The sequence below is a fragment of the Balaenoptera borealis genome (assembly GCF_965194805.1).
Source record: "Balaenoptera borealis genome assembly, chromosome: 8".
NCBI classification, from domain to species: domain Eukaryota; kingdom Metazoa; phylum Chordata; class Mammalia; order Artiodactyla; family Balaenopteridae; genus Balaenoptera; species Balaenoptera borealis.
The window spans coordinates 87,580,665-87,601,250 of NC_138865.1; the positions used below are offsets into that span (position 1 = coordinate 87,580,665).

General features: G+C 41.1%; 1 protein-coding gene across 1 annotated transcript; it reads right to left on the reverse strand.

Moving 5' to 3' along the window:
* Window positions 1-1,849: 1,849 nt before the first annotated feature.
* TOMM5 (translocase of outer mitochondrial membrane 5) lies at window positions 1,850-6,290 on the reverse strand. The gene is made up of 2 exons (XM_082404261.1): window positions 6,055-6,290; window positions 1,850-2,188 (listed from the first exon to the last, which is right to left on the reverse strand). Exons 1-2 carry the CDS (start codon window positions 6,173-6,175, stop codon window positions 2,154-2,156), a joined length of 156 nt encoding a protein of 51 aa, XP_082260387.1. The 5' UTR covers window positions 6,176-6,290; the 3' UTR covers window positions 1,850-2,153.
* Window positions 6,291-20,586: the final 14,296 nt, after the last annotated feature.

Below are 20,586 nucleotides of genomic sequence, written 5' to 3' on the forward strand. Positions count from 1 at the left end.
GCATCACAGGGTTAAAATACATGCTGTCTGGGCAAAGATGGTGGATTGAGCACCAGCTACTACTTCCACTCCCTCCAGAAATTCCATTAAACAACATCAAAGATTTTTAAGAAGTTTGTTTAAAGACTGTTTAGGTATAAACCTGAAAGGATGGAAAAGGAGGAGAGGAGACAATAGCAACAAAGTAAGAAGCTGGAAAGCAGGTGGACAAGTAGTAAATAACCTGGTAGAAAACCGAATTCTGAGTCAGCAATAGGAAAAGCAAAACAAACAACACCCAATTTACACCATAGAATCCCTAAAAGGTTCAGGAACTGGTGGTTTCATGTACCTTTGGAAGTAGGGCACGAAGGTGTACACACTAAAAAAAAAAAAATTGGTTGAAGGTAGTTGGATGCTCTCTGCAACTCTACAGTTAAGTAGCCTCTCTTCCCCAACTCCCTCCCCAAATTAGAATTTTATTTTCTGAAAAGGGTAAAATAGAGAGTTCTCTGGATTCTGAGATACCAGGCAGTTATGGGTACGGGTACTGTACTCAATATAGAGACTCAGTGAACAGACACATACTGGACACGAGATACGGAAAACAAGAGACCCAACACGGGAGAAGAGGGAAAAGGAATTCCCAGGATGATGCTGAAGGGAGAGCCGAGAATACAGCCACGCATCAGGCATAGAAGACTATCAGCGATTTAGATAAATGGCAAAAAGTTTAGCTGATTTAGTGTGATAAGTTCACAGAAAACTAAGCCTAGGAAAATTAAAAAGATGTACAGTAAAAGAAAACAACAAACAGCATTTGGAGTCCTAATGAAATCAATCTAATCAAAATCAACACATAAGTACACTGGAAGGAAGTAGAAATGAGATGCATGAGAGATGGAGGTAAGGAGAGGGAAGAGACACAAATCCTTACATGCATGGAGAAGTCAGTAGGCAATGTCTAAAACAGAAAAATCATAAAGTAACAATCATGTTATTTAGGGACAAGAAGGTAAACTCAATTATTATTAGCTAAAGGGCTTCCCTGGTGGTGCAGTGGTTAGGAATCCGCCTGCCAATGCAGGGCACACGGGTTCGAGCCCTGGTTCAGGAAGATCCCACATGCTGCAGAGCAGCTAGGCCCGTGCGCCACAATTACTGAGCCTGCGCTCTAGAGCCCGCGCGCCTAGAGCCGGTGCTCCAAGACGAGAGAGGCCACCGCAATGAGAGGCCCGCGCATGGCAATGAAGAGTAGCCCCCGCTCATCGCAACTAAAAAGAAAGCCCACGTGCAGCAATGAAGACCCAACGCAGCCAAAGATAAATTAATTAATTAATTAATTAAAAATATATATATATATAATTAGCTAAAAAGAAGTGAATGTAGTTGTACCTGGGAAGAAGGTTAAGGACTTTCCCCCTCTCCCAACAAACTTGGAGAACTACCTGACTTAAAAATATAGCGTTTTCCCCCTTTGGTGGTATTATATATTCTCAGCATCAAGCAGTAATGTTGCCTTTCATAAAGATTGCTTAAGAATAAAACCATGTTGTTTTATCAGGATTAGCAAATTCTCCAGTCCAAAACAAGAGGAACTCAATTTAATGCAGTTTGTAATAGTCACAACATTATAGTAGTCTCACCAGTGACTGTTGGTTTGCAGCAAAAAGTGGGTTAAGAAAAATAAAAGCCCTATTTTTCTTAGTTGGTACATTTATTAAAAATATAGACTAACGGTCCCGTGCTTAAATGACATGGTTGTGCACCGGCTTCACTAAAACATAAGTAATGGAAAGGAACGCTTCAACAAATATACTCCAGGCAGAAGTAAAAAAAGTACACAGAAATGACTCACACGACAGTGCCATTGCAGACATAATTCCCTTATAATTAATACTTGCTAGAAATCTGAGTTTGACATCATGTACAATAACACCAACATTCACCGAGGCTGAATATCACAGGTACGTCTCTTCATACTTCCCAAATAGTTTTATCTTTTAGCTATAAAGGTCAGTTACCAGAGCCAAACTTGTTCTTAACAAGTAGAATTTTTACGTCCATTTAATCAAAGAGTCTCTTACATCTTTCTGGGTCTATTCATCTGCAGATAGCAGTAGAAGCTGTAACCAGGTTCTTCATATCATGCATTCACACGTGAAGCCCACTCTTCATATGCTGTCCAATTTCTTTAAGATAAAAGGAGCTGAAAGAAAAATAAAACCAGAATTTGCTTTTAGATCCAGATAATCACAAGTTACATATGGAATTACAAGATTGGGAGATAAACCTTATAGTTCAACATATTTTTTCAAAACAACTCCAAATGTGGCCAAGCCTCTGCCTGCACACCCAGCCAAAGGGAATCACTGTCTTTCAAGGTAGCCCATCCCATTGTCATGCAGCTGGAATTATTACAAAGTTCATTTTTCATTCTATAAAATCTTTTCTCCAGGTAGTTCTTGCTTTTAGGACGATAAAGAGGAAATCCAATCCTCCTTCAAATGACAAGCCTTTACTTTGTGATTTAACCGTCAAAGGAACAAAACTCTAGAAGAAACAAAATCACTTTTTTTTTTTTCTCTATTTATTTATTTATTTATTTTGGCTGTGTTGGGTCTTCGTTTCTGTGCGAGGGCTTTCTGTAGTTGTGGCGAGCGGGGGCCACTCTTCATCGCGGTGCGCGGGCCTCTCACTATCGCGGCCCCTCCTGTTGTGGAGCACAGGCTCCAGACGCGCAGGCTCAGTAGTTGTGGCTCACGGGCCTAGTTGCCCCGCGGCATGTGGGATCTTCCCAGACCAGGGCTCGAACCCTTGTCCCCTGCATTGGCAGTCGGATTCTCAACCACTGCGCCACCAGGGAAGCCCCAAAATCACTTTTAAAAACACATTTGAGGGCTTCCACTGGTGGCGCAGTGGTTGAGAATCTGCCTGCTAATGCAGGGGACACGGGTTCGAGCCCTGGTCTGGGAAGATCCCACATGCCACGGAGTAGCTGGGCCCGTGAGCCACAACTACTGAGCCTGCGCGTCTGGAGCCTGTGCCCCGCAACGGGAGGGGCCGCGATAGTGAAAGGCCCGCGCACCGCGATGAAGAGCGGTCCCCGCACCGCGATGAAGAGTGGCCCCCGCTTGCCGCAACTGGAGAAAGCCCTCGCACGAACCGAAGACCGAACACAGCCAAAATAAATAAATAAATAAATAAATAAATAAATAAATAAATAAATAAATAAATAAAAAGTAGCTATAAACTGAATTAAAAAAAAAAAAAAAAACACACATTTGAAAGACAGAGAGTGGGGGAAAACATTGAAGTAGGGATCCAGAAGAGCTGGACACATATTTTCGTTCCCCACTGATCAGTTATACGACATTTACATGCTCCTGTTCACATGTGATACAGTCCTACGTCAGTTATTATGAGTACAGTGGTGAAGATATAAATGTCTAGAAAACAAAGAAGTGTTGTCACAGGGATCAAAAGAAGTGATATTACTGCCCTGTGTAACAGTGCCATGGCCAAAACAAGCACCTGAAAAGATGCTCAGCATCATTAATCGTTAGGGAAATGCAAAATAAAACTACAGCAAGATACCACTTCACACCCACTAGGATGGCTACTAACAAAAAAACTGTTGGCAAGGATGTGTAAAACAGTATAGCTGCTATGGAGCACAGTATAGTGGTTCCTCAAAAAAAAAAAAAAATGGTGGCTGCCAGCAGCTGGGAAGAGCGGGGAATGGGGAATTACTGTTTAATAGCTACAGAGTTTCAGTTTTACAAGATGAAAAGAGTTCTGGAGATGGTGGTGATGATTATACAATATTATGAATTTAATACCACTAACCCAAACACTTAAAAATAGTTAAGATGGTAAATTTTATATGTATTTTATCAAATTAAAAAATATTGGAAAAAAAAAGGTTGTGACCAGGGGCTTCCCTGGTGGCGCAGTGGTTGAGAATCTGCCTGCCAATGCAGGGGACACGGGTTCGAGCCCTGGTCTGGGAAGATCCCACATGCTGCGGAGCAACTAGGCCCGTGAGCCACAACTGCTGAGCCTGCGCGTCTGGAGCCTGTGCTCCGCAACAAGAGAGGCCGCGATAGTGAAGAGACCCACGCACCGCGATGAAGAGTGGCCCCCGCTTGCCACAACTAGAGAAAGCCCTTGCACAGAAACGAAGACCCAACACAGCCAAAAATAAATATAAAAATAAATAAAAGATTACTATTAAAAAAAAAGGTTGTGACCAAGAAAGCTGCCAGATTATTTCTCAATACCCATACTAAATTAATAAGACATTTTGTTACTATTAAACTGAAGATATTTAAATATGTCAGAAGCTGACCAAGTCAGCAGTATGCCCAGACCTTTTTTTTTAAAAACTAAGTCTTATCAGAAAAAAAAGTAACAGTCATCAAAACAATGGATAAACAAAGTGTAGGATAGCCATACAATGGAATATTATTCAGCAGTAAAAAGGAAGGAAATACCGATACACGCTACAGTATGGACAAACCTTGAAAAATTATCCTAAACACAAACGGTCACATATTGTACAATTCGATTTATATAAAATGTCCAGAATAGGGATATCTATAAAGACAAAAAGTCAATTAGTGGTTGCCAGGGGCTGGGGACGGTGGAAAATGGGGGAATGACAGCTAATGGACAGCTAATGATGTTTCTTTCAGAGGGGAAGAAAATATTCTACAACAGATTGTGGTGATGGCTGCACAACTCTGACTATACTAAGAATCAATGAATTGTACACTTTAAATGGGTGAATTGAATAACATGCAAATTATATCTCAATTTAAAAAGGGATAAGGAACAGTATTCTGTTTAAAAAAATTTTTTTGATTCACCTCAAATACAAAGGTCATTGAGAAGAAGCAAATATTTTACTGGTAGCTAAGTCAACCAAAAAAAGGTAAGAGGAGGAAATAAGTAAAGTTGGGAGTTGTAAAAAGCTGTTGAAGGAGCAAGATGATTTGGGAGTTTCCGTTCACCAGGGCTCCCTCCTCTGGGGAACCAGAGTTAACATCACAGACAGTGAAAGGGGCAGAATAAGGGAGACTAGACCTCAAGAGCTCTAGCCTTAGGCCCAACATGAGTCTTCCACGAGGCTCATGAAGACTTGGTATGGTCTACATCTATCTGAATCATCTCTGCCTTTCCATCCAGACCTGTCAACAATGTACAGCAAGGAACAATGAAAAGAATGCTGAACTGAAAATGAAGTGGCAAATGAAGGGGCAATTCACTTCTGCGATTCCTATCAGTAAAACTAGAGAACTAATCTATAAAACTGCATCCAGCTCTAATATTGTGTGCCTGCAATTCTAACACTTTGCATAAGTCCCCTCTGAAAGTCGAGTTCACATTTGCAAAGGAGGTATACAGACTTAGGCCCTGCCTCTCTCAAAGGGCTATTGTCAAGATAAGGCAATGCAAAGTTTCTACCAAACGTAAAAGTCAACTAAATCATCAGGTATTATCATTAATCCTATAGACTCATATCCTTTCTTCTCCTTCTTAAAAAAGAAAAAAAGAAAGAAAAAAAAAGTAATTATCTACTTCACCCTCTACAACTAAAAAGAACAAAAGCTTTTGGATTTCAGAGGTAAGCAGTGATGTAAGCATGGAAACTTGGCAGTCAGTTAAGAACTCTGGATTCTAGGTCAAGATCATTCACCGAATCGATGAGTGACCTTGAGCCAGCCATTTCTCCACTCTAGATACCAGTTTTTCTGTCTGCAAAACGAGGGACTTGCTCTGGGGGATGACCTTACAGGCTCTTTCAATTCAAACGCTCTTACGACAGGGCGAGGCTGGGTGATTAACCTCGCGGTTCCCGCCGCCGCTTGCACTCCGGTACCCCCACCCAGGCCCGCAGAGCCTAAGCAACGCGCGCATGCGCCCGCTGCCCTCGACGTGCACGTCCCTTGCACCCCGCGACCGCTTAGCTCCGCTCCAGGGACCCCAAAAGGCCGGTGAGACCAGAGTTGGGCGGGCAGTGTCGGCGAGCTCCCTGCTAGTCTTATGGCCACAGCCTGGAAGGACACTCACTGACTCGGAGCAGGGCCACATAGATGAGGAAGTTCCGTATGGAGGAGAGCACATCCTCGCGCATCTTCCGTTTCATCTCCTCCGGGTCCAGCTTCGGCGCAAGGCCCTCGATCCGGAACATCGTGGCTCTTCCTCACGTTTTCCAGCGGCGGCCCTCTGCTCTTCTCAGCTGCCTCCCAGCGCCGGCACTCGCCCTAACCCCATTTCCTGTTCCCGCCCCTCATTTTCACGAGTGGCGACGGGAGCCTGCGAAGGACAAACTTCATCCTTAAACTGAGCTGTTCTGAACGAGGGCGGCCTGAAGGGGGTGCACGTAATATTAGCCACGCAGGACTCGGGTTCTTCCAGGCTGTTTATTTAACAACCTCTGTCCTGAGAGGCGCGCGCGGAGCTGCAAAGTGCTTTTACGCCTCAGAGGGGGCGGTGCACATAGGTATCTACATAAATAATAATAGTTAACATTTATTGAATACGAAGTACAGTTCTACCCCATGAATTCGATATTATAATCTTCATTTCCTAGATGAGAAAATTGAAGCACAGAGATCTTTAAAACAACAACTTGCCCAAATGTGCTTTAAAATACCTCGAGGAAAAAAAAAGTGTTGGGAAAGAGAGACGAAAGGATATTAGCAAAATATTGAAAATTGCTTAAGCTGGTGATTAGTGTATCATTTTAGTTAATTCTAGTCTTCTATTTTCAGTATTTTTGAACTTTTTAATGAATGATAAACGAAAACAGAAGGACGAAGATGATGAAATTTGCTCAAGATTACACAACTAGTAAGTGGCTGAGCAGGATTTTATACCTAGTTAGACCGGTAGCATCCCAGACACAGAATTTTTAACATTTTCCGTATTATTGTTGTCTTCTCATTTCTGGGGTTAACTGATCATCACAAATTATAGTATTGGCCCAGTAATACAGTATATGTAAATGAAATTTAGCTCTGTTCAAATTTTACAGATAAGGACAGAGAGGCTTAGAAACCAAGTGTAATGCTTAAAGTCCTTCTGCTAGTGATGGGCAGAGGTAGGGTTCTAATGCAAATAATTATAATGTCAAGTTGAATTCTCTTTACCCTGAACCCTGTTGTTCACCTGTTAGTCTTTATTAGCCGTTAGTGCCTGCTTGGATGGGCATCCCTGGAGCCAGAAGGTAGGAATTTAATGCAACCAGATTTCCTGTCACAGAGTCATCAAAACAGTTGTTAGAAGGCTGCTGCTCCAAATTATGCATGCCAACTAGCCATGTATAATTCTTAGACATGAACCAGATAACTGAATTGCTCACATATTTCAAAACCAGAATGCTCCTGCATTGCATAGCAACAATGGATTTTAGATAAATTAGAACAGTAATTTACTATGGGAGCAACTGATAACTCTAAGTATTGCTGCCCACCTTCCTGACTGACAGAATGTAACACATTAGGTCAAGAAAGGGAGCTCGTCTGCCTATTCAGGCTTTAGTAACCTCTTGCATCTATAATTCATCCAGTGGAATAGCAGAGGCGGCTCTGGAATGGGAGGGGCTGACTCCCAAGGAATAGCTCCATCTAACCCTTCAAGAGTGTTTAGAAAGCCTGTACTGATGCTGGAAAGCAGTGGAGGCTGTGGAAAGAACTTGAACAAGAAGACTGGAGACGTAGCCTTCAGATCTGGCCCTGCCATTATCTAGCCCTGCCATTATCTAGCCATGTGATGAGGCCCAAGTCTCTGTTTCGCTGCAACTATGTTTCTTTAGTTGTAAAGGGAGGAGATATGATTCAGTTCTCTTGCGAGACCCTTTCAGTTCTAATGGTCTATGCATTTGAATTCTAATTGTGTCATCTAGGATGTTCTGGTCTGGAGTGTATGGATGTCAAAATATTATCAAATGTGGTGAAACATCAAAAGGCCAGTGTGTGTGTTTTCCATGGTAGGAAGGATGTAACGTATTGCATCCATCTGAATAGTGAGGCAAAACGGACTGGGAAGGAATGAGTTCTTACGTGATTCCAGTAACTTAGATCCCCAATGCTGACCGAGTTTAGGTAAACAGTTCTCATATGGAACTACCAATTTTTTTTTTTCTCTACTAAGATGCTCTTAAGTAACTTCCCTGGATTCACAGGGAACCTAAGAGGGGAGAAATTAATAGAAAATCATGTTTCTTGGTGAAATAGGACAGATTTTTAGCATTTGAATTTTATTCATCCAATGTTTACTTGATGATATGGTTGTAAATGGCTGATTTGTTAAAGGCAACATGATTCTTGTAACAATTCTCTTCAAAAGGTCTGGTGCTTGCCTCCCTATAGAGGACAGGAAAGTAGTGGGTGGAAATATGGTGCAGCTGTGTCTTGGGGTGAGGAATTGATTCTGGATGCAGTCTAGGAGGTGAACTGTTCCTGTCTCAGAAATGTTCATCCTGATGAGCTCTCTTCCCCTTGCATGGTTCCTCTAGTTGTAATGGAGGAAACTTTATAAGAGGTTTGACTACTTTCTTTGTCTTTTCTTTTAGTGGTTTCTGTTTGTTTGTTTGTTTAGCATGTAGGTGGTGGTATTGTCCAGTTATGGTTGGCTTAGGTGAAGAAAACTGAGAGAACATACTTCAGGAGGTTAACACTGGAGTGAGCTGTTTCACGTCTTGGACCCCTCATTTTGTTCCTTGTTGGAATGATGAGGGACTTGGGTCTAATCTTTAAAATCACTTGCAGCTCTAAAATGCTGAGATTCTTTCCTGTTCTTCCTTCATAACCTTGCACTAAAGGCTAAAAGCAAAGGATGCCTTGTGATTTGCCGTGAAAGGCAAAAATAAAAAGTATGCATGCATAATTTAATATTGATATTTGTATTATTTAGTCTGATCACAGAGGAAATGATAGCTGATGTCATAGCCTGTCTTATTTTCCATTTCAATACCAGGAGGAATTTAGGAGCCATTTCCTTTGCCTCGACTTCCCAGGCAGTACTACACACAAGCGTTCAGTGTGTACAACCTACCTATAAGAGAATTAAGTGTTTTAATTTCTATCACTGGAGATGAATTTATATTTGCAAGGTCAGAGATTGACAGATGACTCATGGTTGGGGAATAATTCCAACATATAATCCCAGGAACCTTGTGGTTTCTAATTTATAGGGAATGTGTAGGTTTCACATATTGAACAGTTCAACCCCTTCAGATGAGAAAACTGAGGTGATGGAAGCTGGTTAGAGGCAGAGCCAGCTGGAGCTAGGGTAGGAGTCTGGGCTCCCAGTTCAGCACTTCTCCCTATCATGCCTTGCAGCTTTCGATACTTTGAGGATATTCTCACTGATAATCCTCCCCTCAGGAGTAAGGATTGGAAGAATGGGATGTTGTTGAACACCAGTTTGGAAGGGACAGGATAAGGGGTGGCTGTTATTCATCAACAGGCTGAAGGGAGCCCTTCTTTCCATGTTTCCACACCCATCACCAGTAATTAATCTGGGCTGTGTTATTATCTAGCTCCACACCTCACCTTCCTCATTCCTTCAGGAGATGAACGTGGTCTGGTGTTCCCAAAATAAACTTGACTTTGAAGTCCACTCAGGACCCACAATGAATGAAACAAAGGTCAGGACAAGGAAAGGACACTTGGGCCCTCTGCTCTGTGACAGATGCTAACCAGAGTCCTCACCCATCAGATGAGATAACACTTCTAGGAATTACTGCCCAGCAAGAGGTATCTTCAGGAAGAGAGGCCTTTTGAACCTCAAAAGTGAGTAGAATTTTGACAGCCTTCACCTCACTGGTATTTGTTTTCTATCATACCCTGTTCTCTGTCTGATTGTTATGATTTTGTTGTCTGGACTTTGTTGATCTCTTTGCCAGTAGACTGTAAGCACCTCAAGTACAAGCAACATGCACTTTAAGCCTCCAAATAATTCAGGACAGGTATTTATACATGGTGAAAACTCAGCAAGTACCCCCTGAGTGAATGAAAGAATGAATAAATTTCATATGCTAACCTTTAGAATTAAAAAATTGGTAGCTTTGTATATTAGATTGAAAGGATACTGTCTGCGAAAGAAATTTACCCAAAATTCTACATATTTTTATAGTGTTACTTATTTCTCATTATGTCAGTACAACTTGCTTTTGTTTGGCTACATAAAAATCATCTAAATAATTTTAACATATCATAGGCAAAGTTGAAGAATGAACTTTAAGATTTACCTGCTTTAATTTACTTTTAGCAATAGAATTATATTACACCCATGTTATATGTTTAATAACTTTTCACACAAAAGTACATGTTTATTATCATAAAATTTAGAAAATACAGAATTAGAGAAAAAAAGAAAGTAATAAACCCCGTGATCCCACAACCACCTTTGACATTGGTAATAATCCTTTCAGCCTTTCTTCTTCTATCATATACATATATAGCTATCTCTCTGTCTCTCTTTATACATATGTGTGTATGTGTGTGTATATATACTTATTTACATATCTATTTTTTACCAAGATAGATCATATGGTACATACTATTTTATTTTATTATTTTTTAACATCTTTATTGGAGTATAATTGCTTTACAATGTTGTGTTAGTTTCTGCTGTATAACAAAGTGAATCAGCTATATGTATACATATGTCCCTATATCCCCTCCCTCTTGCGTCTCCCTCCCACCCTCCTTATCCCACCCCTCTAGGTGGTCAAAAAGCACCGAGCTGATCTCCCCATGCAATGCAGCTGCTTCCCACTAGCCATCTATTTTACATTTAGTAGTGTATATATGTCCATGCCACTCTCTCACTTCGTCCCAGCTTACCCTTCCCCCTCCCCGTGTCCTCAAGTCCATTCTCTACGTCTGTGTCTTTATTCCTGTCCTGCCGCTAGGCTCTTCAGAACCATTTTTTCTTTTTTTAGATTCCATATATATGTGTTAGCATATGGTATTTGTTTTTCTCTTTCTGACTTACTTCACTCTGAATGACAGTCTCTAGGTCCATCCACCTGACTACAAATAACTCAATTTTGTTGCTTTTTATGGCTGAGTAATATTCCATTGATATATGTGCCACATCTTCTTTATCCATTCATCTGTCAATGGACATTTAGGTTGCTTCCATGTCCTGGCTATTGTAAATAGAGCTGCAATAAACATTGTGGTACATGACTCTTTTTGAATTATGGTTTTCTCAGGGTATATGCCCAGTAGTGGGATTGCTGGGTCCTATGGTAGTTCTATTTTTAGTTTTTTAAGGAACCTCCATACTGTTCTCCATAGTGGCTGTATCAATTTACATTCCCACCAACAGTGCAAGAGGGTTCCCTTTTCTCCACACCCTCTCCAGCATTTATTGTTTGTAGATTTTTTGATGATGGCCATTCTGACCCGTGTGAGGTGATACCTCATTGTAGTTTTGATTTTCATTTCTCTAATGATTAGTGATGTTGAGCATCCTTTCATGTGTTTGTTGGCAATCTGTATATCTTCTTTGGAGAAATGTCTATTTAGGTTTTCTGCCCATTTTTGGATTGGGTTGTTTGATTTTTTGATATTGAGCTGCATAAGTTGCTTGTATATTTTGGAGATTAATCCTTTGTCAGTTGCTTTGTTTGCAAATATTTTCTCCCATTCTGAGGGTTGTCTTTTCGTCTTGTTTATGGTTTCCTTTGATGTGCAAAAGCTTTTAAGATTCATTAGGTCCCATTTGTTTATTTTTGTTTTTATTTCCATTTCTCTAGGAGGTGGGTCAAAAAGGATCTTGCTGTGATTTATGTCATAGAGTGTTCTGCCTATGTTTTCCTCCAGAAGTTTTATAGTGTCTGGCCTTACATTTAGGTCTTTAATCCATTTTGAGTTTATTTTTTGTATGGTGTTAGGAAGTGTTCTAATTTCATTCTTTTACATGTAGCTGTCCAGTTTTCCCAGCACCACTTATTGAAGAGGCTGTCTTTTCTCCATTGTATACTCTTGCCTCCTTTATCAAAGATAAGGTGACCATATGTGCGTGGGTTTATCTCTGGGCTTTCTATCCTGTTCCATTGATCTATATTTCTGTTTATGTGCCAGTACCATACTGTCTTGATTACTGTAGCTTTGTAGTGTAGTCTGAAGTCAGGGAGCCTGATTCCTCCAGCTCCGTTTTTCTTTCTCAGGATTGCTTTGGCTATTCGGGGCCTTTTGTATTTCCATACAAATTGTGCAATGTTTTGTTCTAGTTCTGTGGAAAATGCCATTGGTTAGTTTGATAGGGATTACACTGAATCTGTAGATTGCTTTGGGTAGTATAGTCATTTTCACAATGTTGATTCTTCCAATCCAAGAACATGGTATATCTCTCCATCTGTTGGTATCATCTTTAATTTCTTTCATCAGTGTCTTATAGTTTTCTGCAAACAGGTCTTTTGTCTCCCTAGGTAGGTTTATTCCTAGGTATTTTATTCTTTTTGTTGCAATGGTAAATAGGAGTATTTCCTTAATTTCCCTTTCAGATTTTTCATCATTAGTGTATAGAAATGCAAGAGATTTCTGTGCATTAATTTTGTATCCTGCTACTTTACCAAATTCATTGATTAGCTCTAGTAGTTTTCTGGTAGCATCTTTAGGATTCTCTATGTTTAGTATCATGTCATCTGCAAACAGTGACAGCTTTACTACTTTTCTGATTTGGATTCCTTTTATTTCTTTTTTTTCTCTGATTGCTGTGACTAAAACTTCCAAAACTATGTTGAATAATAGTGGTGAGAGTGGGCACCCTTGTCTTGTTCCTGATTTTAGAGGAAATGGTTTCAGTTTTTCACCATTGAGAATGATGTTGGCTGTGGGTTTGTCATATATGCCCTTTATTATGTTGAGGTAAATTCCCTCTATGCCTACTTTCTGGAGAGTTTTTATCATAAATTGGTATTAAATTTTGTTGAAAGCTTTTTCTGCATCGATTGAGATTGTCATATGGTTTTTCTACTTCAATTTGTTAATACGGTGTATCACATTGATTGATTTGCGTATATTGAAGAATCCTTGCATTCCTTGGATAAACCCCACTTGATTATGGTGTATGATCCTTTTAACGTGCTCTTGGATTCTGTTTGCTAGTATTTTGTAGAGGATTTTTGCATCTATGTTCATCAGTGATTTTGGTCTGTAGTTTTCTTTTTTTGTGACATCTTTGGTTTTGGTATCAGGGTGATGGTGGCCTCGTAGAATGAGTTTGGGAGTGTTCCTCCCTCTGCTATATTTTGGAAGAGTTTGTGAAGGATAGGTGTTAGTTCTTCTCTAAATGTTTGATAGAATTCACCTGTGAAGCCATCTGGTCCTGGGCTTTTGTTTGTTGGAAGATTTTTAATCACAGTTTCCATTTCAGTGCTTGTGATTGGTCTGTTTATATTTTCTTTTTCTTCCTGGTTCAGTCTCGGGAGGTTGTGCTTTTCTAAGAATTTGTCCATTTCTTCCAGGTTGTCCATTTTATTGGCATATAGTTGCTTGTAGTAATCCCTCATGATTCTTTGTATTTCTGCAGTGTCAGTTGTTATTTCTCCTTTTTCTTTTCTAATTCTGTTGATTTGAGTCTTCTCCCTTTTTTTCTTGCTGAGTCTGGCTGGTTTATCAATTTTGTTTATCTTCTCAAAGAGCCAGCTTTTAGTTTTATTGATCTTTGCTATTGTTTCCTTCATTTCTTTTTCATTTATTTTTGATCTGATCTTTATGATTTCTTGCCTTCTGCTAACTTTGGGGGTTTTCTGTTCTTTCTCTAACTGCTTTAGGTGTAAGGTTAGGTTGTTTACTTGAGATTTTTCTTGTTTCTTGAGGTAGGATTGTATTGCTATAAACTTCCCTCTTAGAACTGCTTTTGCTGCATCCCATAGGTTTTGGATGTTCGTGTTTTCATTGTCATTTGTTTCTAGGTATTTTTTGATTTCCTCTTTGATTTCTTCAGTGATCTCTTGGTTATTAAGTAGTGTATTGTTTAGCCTCCATGTGTTTGTATTTTTTACAGTTTTTTTTTTCCTGTAATTGATATCTAGTCTCATAGCGTTGTGGTCAAAAAAGATACTTGATATGATTTCAATTTTCTTAAATTTACCAAGGCTTGATTTGTGACCCAAGATATGATCTATCCTGGAAAATGTTCCATTAGCACTTGAGAAGAAAGTTTCATTAGCACTTGAGAAGAAATTATGTTGTTTTGGATGGAATGTCCTATAAATATCAATTAAGCCCATCTGGTTTAATGTGTCAATTAAAGCTTGTGTTTACTTATTTATTTTCATTTTGGATGATCTGTCCATTGGTGAAAGTGGGGTGTTAAAGTCCCCTACTATTATTGTGTTACTGTCAATTTCACCTTTTATGGCTGTTAGCATTTGCCTTATGTATTGAGGTGCTCCTATGTTGGGTGCATAAATATTTACAATTGTTATATCTTCTCCTTGGATTGATCCCTTGATCATTATGTAGTGTCCTTCTTTGTCTCTTGTAATAGTCTTTATTTTAAAGTCTATTTTGTCTGATATGAGAATTGCTACTCCAGCTTTCTTTTGATTTCCATTTGCATGGAATATCTTTTTTCATCCCCTCATTTTCAGTCTGTATGTGTCCCTAGGTCTGAAGTGGGTCTCCTGTAGACAGCATATATATGAGTCTTGTTTTTGTATCCATTTAGCCAGTCTATGTCTTTTGGTTGGAGCATTTAATCCATTTACATTTAAGGTAATTATCGATATGTATGTTCCTATTACCATTTTCTTAATTGGTTTGGGTTTGTTTTTGTAGGTCTTTTCCTTCTCTTGTGTTTCCTGCCTAGAGAAGTTCCTTTAGCATTTGTTTTAAAGCTGGTTTGGTGGTGCTGAATTCTCTTAACTTTTGCTTGTCTGTAAAGGTTTTAATTCTTCTGTCGAATCTGAATGGGATCTTTGCTGGGTAGAGTAATCTTGGTTGTAGGTTTTTCCCTTTCATTACTTTAAATATGTCCTGCCACTCCCTTCTGTCTTGCAGACTTTCTGCTGAAAGATCAGCTGTTAACCTTATGGGGATTCCCTTGTATGTTATTTGTTGCTTTTCCCTCGCTGCTTTTAATATTTTTTCTTTGTATTTGATTTTTGATAGTTTGATTAATATGTGTCTTTGTGTGTTTCTCCTTGGATTTTTCCTGTATGGGACTGTCTGCACTTCCTGGACTTGGTTGACTATTTCCTTTCCCATGTTAGGTAAGTTTTCAGCTATAATCTCTTCAAATATTTTCTCAGACTCTCGTTTTCTCTTCTTCTTCTGGGACCCCTATAATTTGAATGTTGGTGCATTTAATGTGGTCCCAGAGGTCTCTGAGACTGTCCTCAATTCTTTTCATTCTTTTTTCTTTATTCTGCTCTGTGGTAGTTATTTCCACTATTTTATCTTCCAGGTCACTTATCCGTTCTTTTGCATCCATTATTCTGCTGTTGATTCCTTCTAGAGAATTTTAAATTTCATTTATTGTGTTGTTCATCATTGTTTGTTTGCTGTTTAGTTCTTCTAGGTCCTTGTTAAACGTTTCTTCTATTTTCTCCATTCTATTTCCAAGATTTTGGATCATCTTTACTATCATTACTCTGAATTCTTTTTCAGGTAGACTGCCTATTTCCTCTTCTTTTGTTTGGTCTGGTGGGTTTTTACCTTGCTCCTTCATCTGCTGCATATTTCTCTGTCTTTCCATTTTGCTTAACTTACTGCGTTTGAGGGTCTCCTTTTCACAGGCTGCAAGTTCATAGTTCCCGTTGTTTTTGGTGTCTGCCCCCAGTGGGTGATGTTGGTTCAGTGGCTTGTGTAGGCTTCCTGGTGGAGGGGACTGATGCCTGTGTTCTGGTGGGTGGGGCTGGATCTTGTCTTTCTGGTGGGCAGGGCTGCATCCGGTGGTGTGTTTTGGGGTGTCTGTGACCTTATTCTGATTTTAGGCAGCCTCTCTGCTAATGGGTGGGGTTGTGTTCCTGTCTTGCTAGTTGTTTGGCATGGGGTGTCCAGCACTGGAGCTTGCTGGCTGTTGGGTAGAGCTGGGTCTTGGCGTTGAGATGGAGAGCTCTAGGAGAGCTCTCACCAATTGATATTACATGGGGCCAGGAGGTCTCTGGTGGTCCAGTGTCCTGAACTCGGCTCTCCCACCTCAGAGGCTCAGGCCTGACACCAGGCCAGAGCACCAAGACCCTGTCAGCCACACGGCTGCCTTGAGTCACGTGTACTGTGTCCAGATGGTCTCAACACCACAGTGCTCTCTCAAGGCTGCCTCCTTGAAGTAGCTCCCACTGTGGAAACTGGGCAAAATGCACATCCCAAAGATGAAGGAGGAGGATACATACTATTTTAACTTACATTTTCTATTTAAGCTGTATTGACTATCTTTCTGCATCTTTATATATTCTTCTAAACATCATTAATGATGGCTCTATGGTATTCTTTATGTGGAAGTACCATAATTTATTTAATTAACCTCTACCTTTGAGCATTTAGATTGTGTCCATATTTTCCCTATAAATAATACTCCGAGGAACATCCTTGTAACACAATCTTTGTGCACCCTTAAAATTTTTTTTGATCATTATAATTATTACCTTAAATTCAGAGTTCTCAATTTTTCCCAGTGACCCTTTTTTTTTTTCCTAAGGAAAAAAGCACTCTCTGGCCAAGAATGTATGTGTCAGATCTCTAGACCTCTGGGAACTACAAACATGGGATGGGAAATTTTGTTTGTCTTCAGAAGAAGTTTTCTTCCTTGTGCTGTAAGTTCTTATTATTTTGCAGCAGGAAAAGTAAAATGTATTCCAGGGTTTAGTTTGCATTGACAGTATTTAGAGCACATAATAATTACCAGCCATCTCCTTGCAGAGGTTGGAGGGTTGATTTTGCCACCCCTCCCACCTCATCCCCATTACACAAAAACACACGTAGTATGTCGTAGAAATGTGCTTATACACAGCTGGATATAGTTTCTCGCCTATCAATAAAAATGCAGTGCCTGTTGTATAATAGGTGCTCAATTAATATTTATCAAGTGAAAGAAAGAGGTAGAAGGGAAGAAAGAATCTTTTATTGATTCAGTGATCACAGATCAACCTTTGTTAGACTTGCCCTCTTCCCATGTCAGAAGACCTTTGCAAAAGCTGGAAATGAGCTCCTTATTTTTAACCCCTGCAGGAAAGAAAGATGAGGCTACCAATATCCATTCTCCACACCCTGCCCCCGGCATTTTCAAGATGACACACCTGACTGATCAAAGCCAACAAGTAGATACCTACAAGCATATTTTCTCATCTTAGAAAACACAGAGCTTCCTGAAGGTAGGAATACATTTTGTTCTTGCATATCAAAGTTGAATTGCTATACGTTGTTTGTACAAATTGTGAGTGAAGGGACATGCCAATCTACCCATTGTGTAATATTTAGAATTTATTTGGGGAGAATAAAGGCCAGGCCTTAATCTGTGAAAATTTATCCTAACCATTTTCTCCAGAGGGTCTCAAAATCTCAGGTCTGGAATGGCCTGAAAGGCCATCCATGCCTTCTCTGATGCTGGGCCCCCACCTCCAACATCCTGCTTCTGCTTGAGCATCTCTAGTGATGAAGAGCTCACTACTTTAATGGGCAGTTCCATTCGTCTTTGGATAGGCAGCTCTTCTTGTTAGAGCCAAAATCTGCCTCTCCATACCATATTCTCACTGGTCCCAGTAATGTCCTCCAAGTGTCAAAAGCAGATCTGATCATTCTTCCTCATGAATATGTAAAAGCAGCTTGGGTCTTCTTTGATACTTGTTTTCTCCAGGATAAAAATAATTTTTGAAAATTCTCTTAAAACTTTGCAGTTTTCCCTTACCCACAGCCTTCAATTTTCTAGTTAGCAATGATGGACTGATTTACTCTGAGCTCTCTGGCCCTACATCCCCACCCCTCCCCCACCCCCCACTTCCCCCTCCCCGCAACCAAAGGGAACATATTGGGTCCCTGGCAAGGACCTATAGGATTCAAAGCCAGAGACTCTCTACTCCTTACTCAGAGATTGTCAGTGAACAAGAAGTGTGTGCCTGGGTAATCTGTCTGTTCCCTCAGGTCTCTCTCAGTGGTGGATGGAATTCCCTGACCATCCATTTTATTTCCTGGCTTTTGCTCTATGAAGTGAAGGGCAGCTGTAGGAAGTATTTAGGAGAGGCAGTGTGGCTGCAGTAGAAAAAGCATAGGCTTTGGAGTGAAGGTTACATTTAAATTCCAGCTCCTCTATGAAGCTGTTTTGAGACCTTGTGCCAGATATTTAACTTTTATGGGCTTTTGTTTCTTCATCTGTAACAGAGGCATCTAATATCTACTGCAGAGTGTCATTTTAAGGGCTAAATAAAATAATGTACTTCAAGTGCCTGGCTTATGGTGGGCATTTTATAAATGATAGCTGCTACTAATAATAAGAAATAATTTTTCACTAGGAAAATTATGGCTTAGTCACACTCTAAGTGGAACAAGTAATTTTTTACTACAACAGTATCTATTATCAGTTGTCTGTCCCATTTGTGTTATCTCTGGCCTGTGATTCATGGTAAATTTTTTTATCGAATGACCTATACCCACAGTACTCTGTCACCTCCTATTCATTCTTCAGCCCAAGGACAGATCAGCCTTCTGGCCCCACCTATTATCTGAAACTGCCTCCTTTAAGGGAAGTCCCTATTGCCAAATCCAAGGGACCCAAATAGGCCTCTATCACTCTGCAGCACTTGACACTATTGGTCACACAACCCTTTCAGGAAAGCTCTCCCCTTCTAAGAGATTTCACATTCTTCTGGTTTTCCTCTCTGGATGCTCCACATCCTCCTTCCACACCTTGCTAGGGTCATCTTCTCAATGGTAGCATAATCTAAAGTTTTTTCCTGCACCCTCTTCTCTTCTACGCTCATGGGCAATTTAATCTGGCTTCAATTGCCATCCTTAAGCTAATAATTCACCACATATGTGTGGTGAATACTTCTCTCTAGAAACAAAGACCTGTATATCCAACCAACCTCTTGACTTCACTGTCTCCTTGGTTGTCCCATGGGTACTTCACACTCTACTGTTGAAAGTGGAACCAATTATCTTCCCCTCTAATCAAGCTTAACTCGTATGCTCTGTTGCTTAATGATTGACACCACCATACAGTCCCTCCAGTTGCCAAAGCCAAAAATCTGGGAGTCAACCTTGATTCTTCCCTCTCCCTTAGGCTCTATATCTAGTTAACGACCAAGTTCTATCAATTCTATCTCCTTAATATATCTGAAATTCATTATATTCTTTCTACACCTTCCACCACTGCTTTTTCTCAGGCCATCCAGCAGCTGGTCTTCTTTCTTCTGTCTTATCCCTGATAGCACATTTGCCACCCTACAGTCTGTGTGATCTTTCCAAATATGTTTATGATGTCAGTCTCCTGTATAAAATACTTTATTTTTTGTTGCCCTCGGAAAAAAGTACAAATGCTTTTGGCCCTGTTTAGAAGTCCTTTTCTTGATCTTGTCCCATTTTCCTCACTAACCTCATCTCTTTCCCTTCTTCTTCCCCCACCTGGTGTCTCTTTACTCTTTCCCTATCCTTCTCTTTTCCCTCCAAATCTCCCACCTCCATCCCCACGTACTGCTACTGGCTGTTACCTGAACTCACCAAACTCTTAGTTCTGGGTCTTTTGCACATGCTTTTCTTTCTGATTAAAATTCTTTTCCCTACCTCTTTCTATCACAAGGACACTGGTGCTGGCAAGTGCCATTTTGGAATCCTCCCTCTAGCTTATTAGCATGGGACCAAGACCTGCCCTTCAGCCTATAGGAACAAGTACTGGGACACCTCGGGCCAGGCAGCTAGCAGGGAGGGGATAAAGCCCCACCCATCAGCAGGTCCACTGCCTTAGGACTCCCTGAGCCCTGAGTTGCCTCAGGACCAAGATCTGTACACCACAATACCCAGGACCTGGCCCCACTCACCAGTACACCAGCACTAGCCCCAGGACTTTCAGGGCCACACACTCAGCCATTGGGACCCAGCCCTGCCCATCAGCCGGCCAACATCAACTCCAGGACCCCCAGGGCCCTGAAGCCAAAGACCCTAGGACCTGGCTGTACCCAACAGTGGGTGGACACCAGCCCCAGGAACACTGCAGTCCTGCAGCCTGATAGCCTGCCATGTCAGGACCCAGCCTACCCACCAGCAGGCCAGCACCAGCCCCGGGACCCCCAGGGCCCTGGCCCTGCCCACCAGCAGGCTGACCCCAACTCTGGGACCCCCAGGGCCATGCAACCAGAGACCCCAGGACCTGGTTCTACCCACCAGCAGGCTTACACCAGCTCTAAGACACCTTGGGCTCTTCAGCCAGCCACGCTGGGAATCAGGCCCACTTACCAATGAGCCAACACCAGCTTTGGGACACCCCAGACCTCACAACAAGCCGTGTCAGGAACTGGCCCTGCCCACCAGCAGGCTAACACTAGATCTGGAGCCCCCCAACCTTACAACTACCCACCCATGGGACCCACCCACCATTGGGCCAGCACTAGCCCTGGGACCCCCTGGGGCTCTGTAGTCAGCCACC

Coding starts and splice junctions, on each gene's coding strand:
- TOMM5 (XM_082404261.1), bottom strand. CDS start 6,175: ATGTTCCGGATCGAGGGCCTTGCGCCGAAGCTGGACCCGGAGGAGATG. Junction 2,189..6,054: donor TGTGGCCCTGCTCCGAGTCA/GTGAGTGTCCTT, acceptor TTTTTCTTTCAG/CTCCTTTTATCTTAAAGAAA.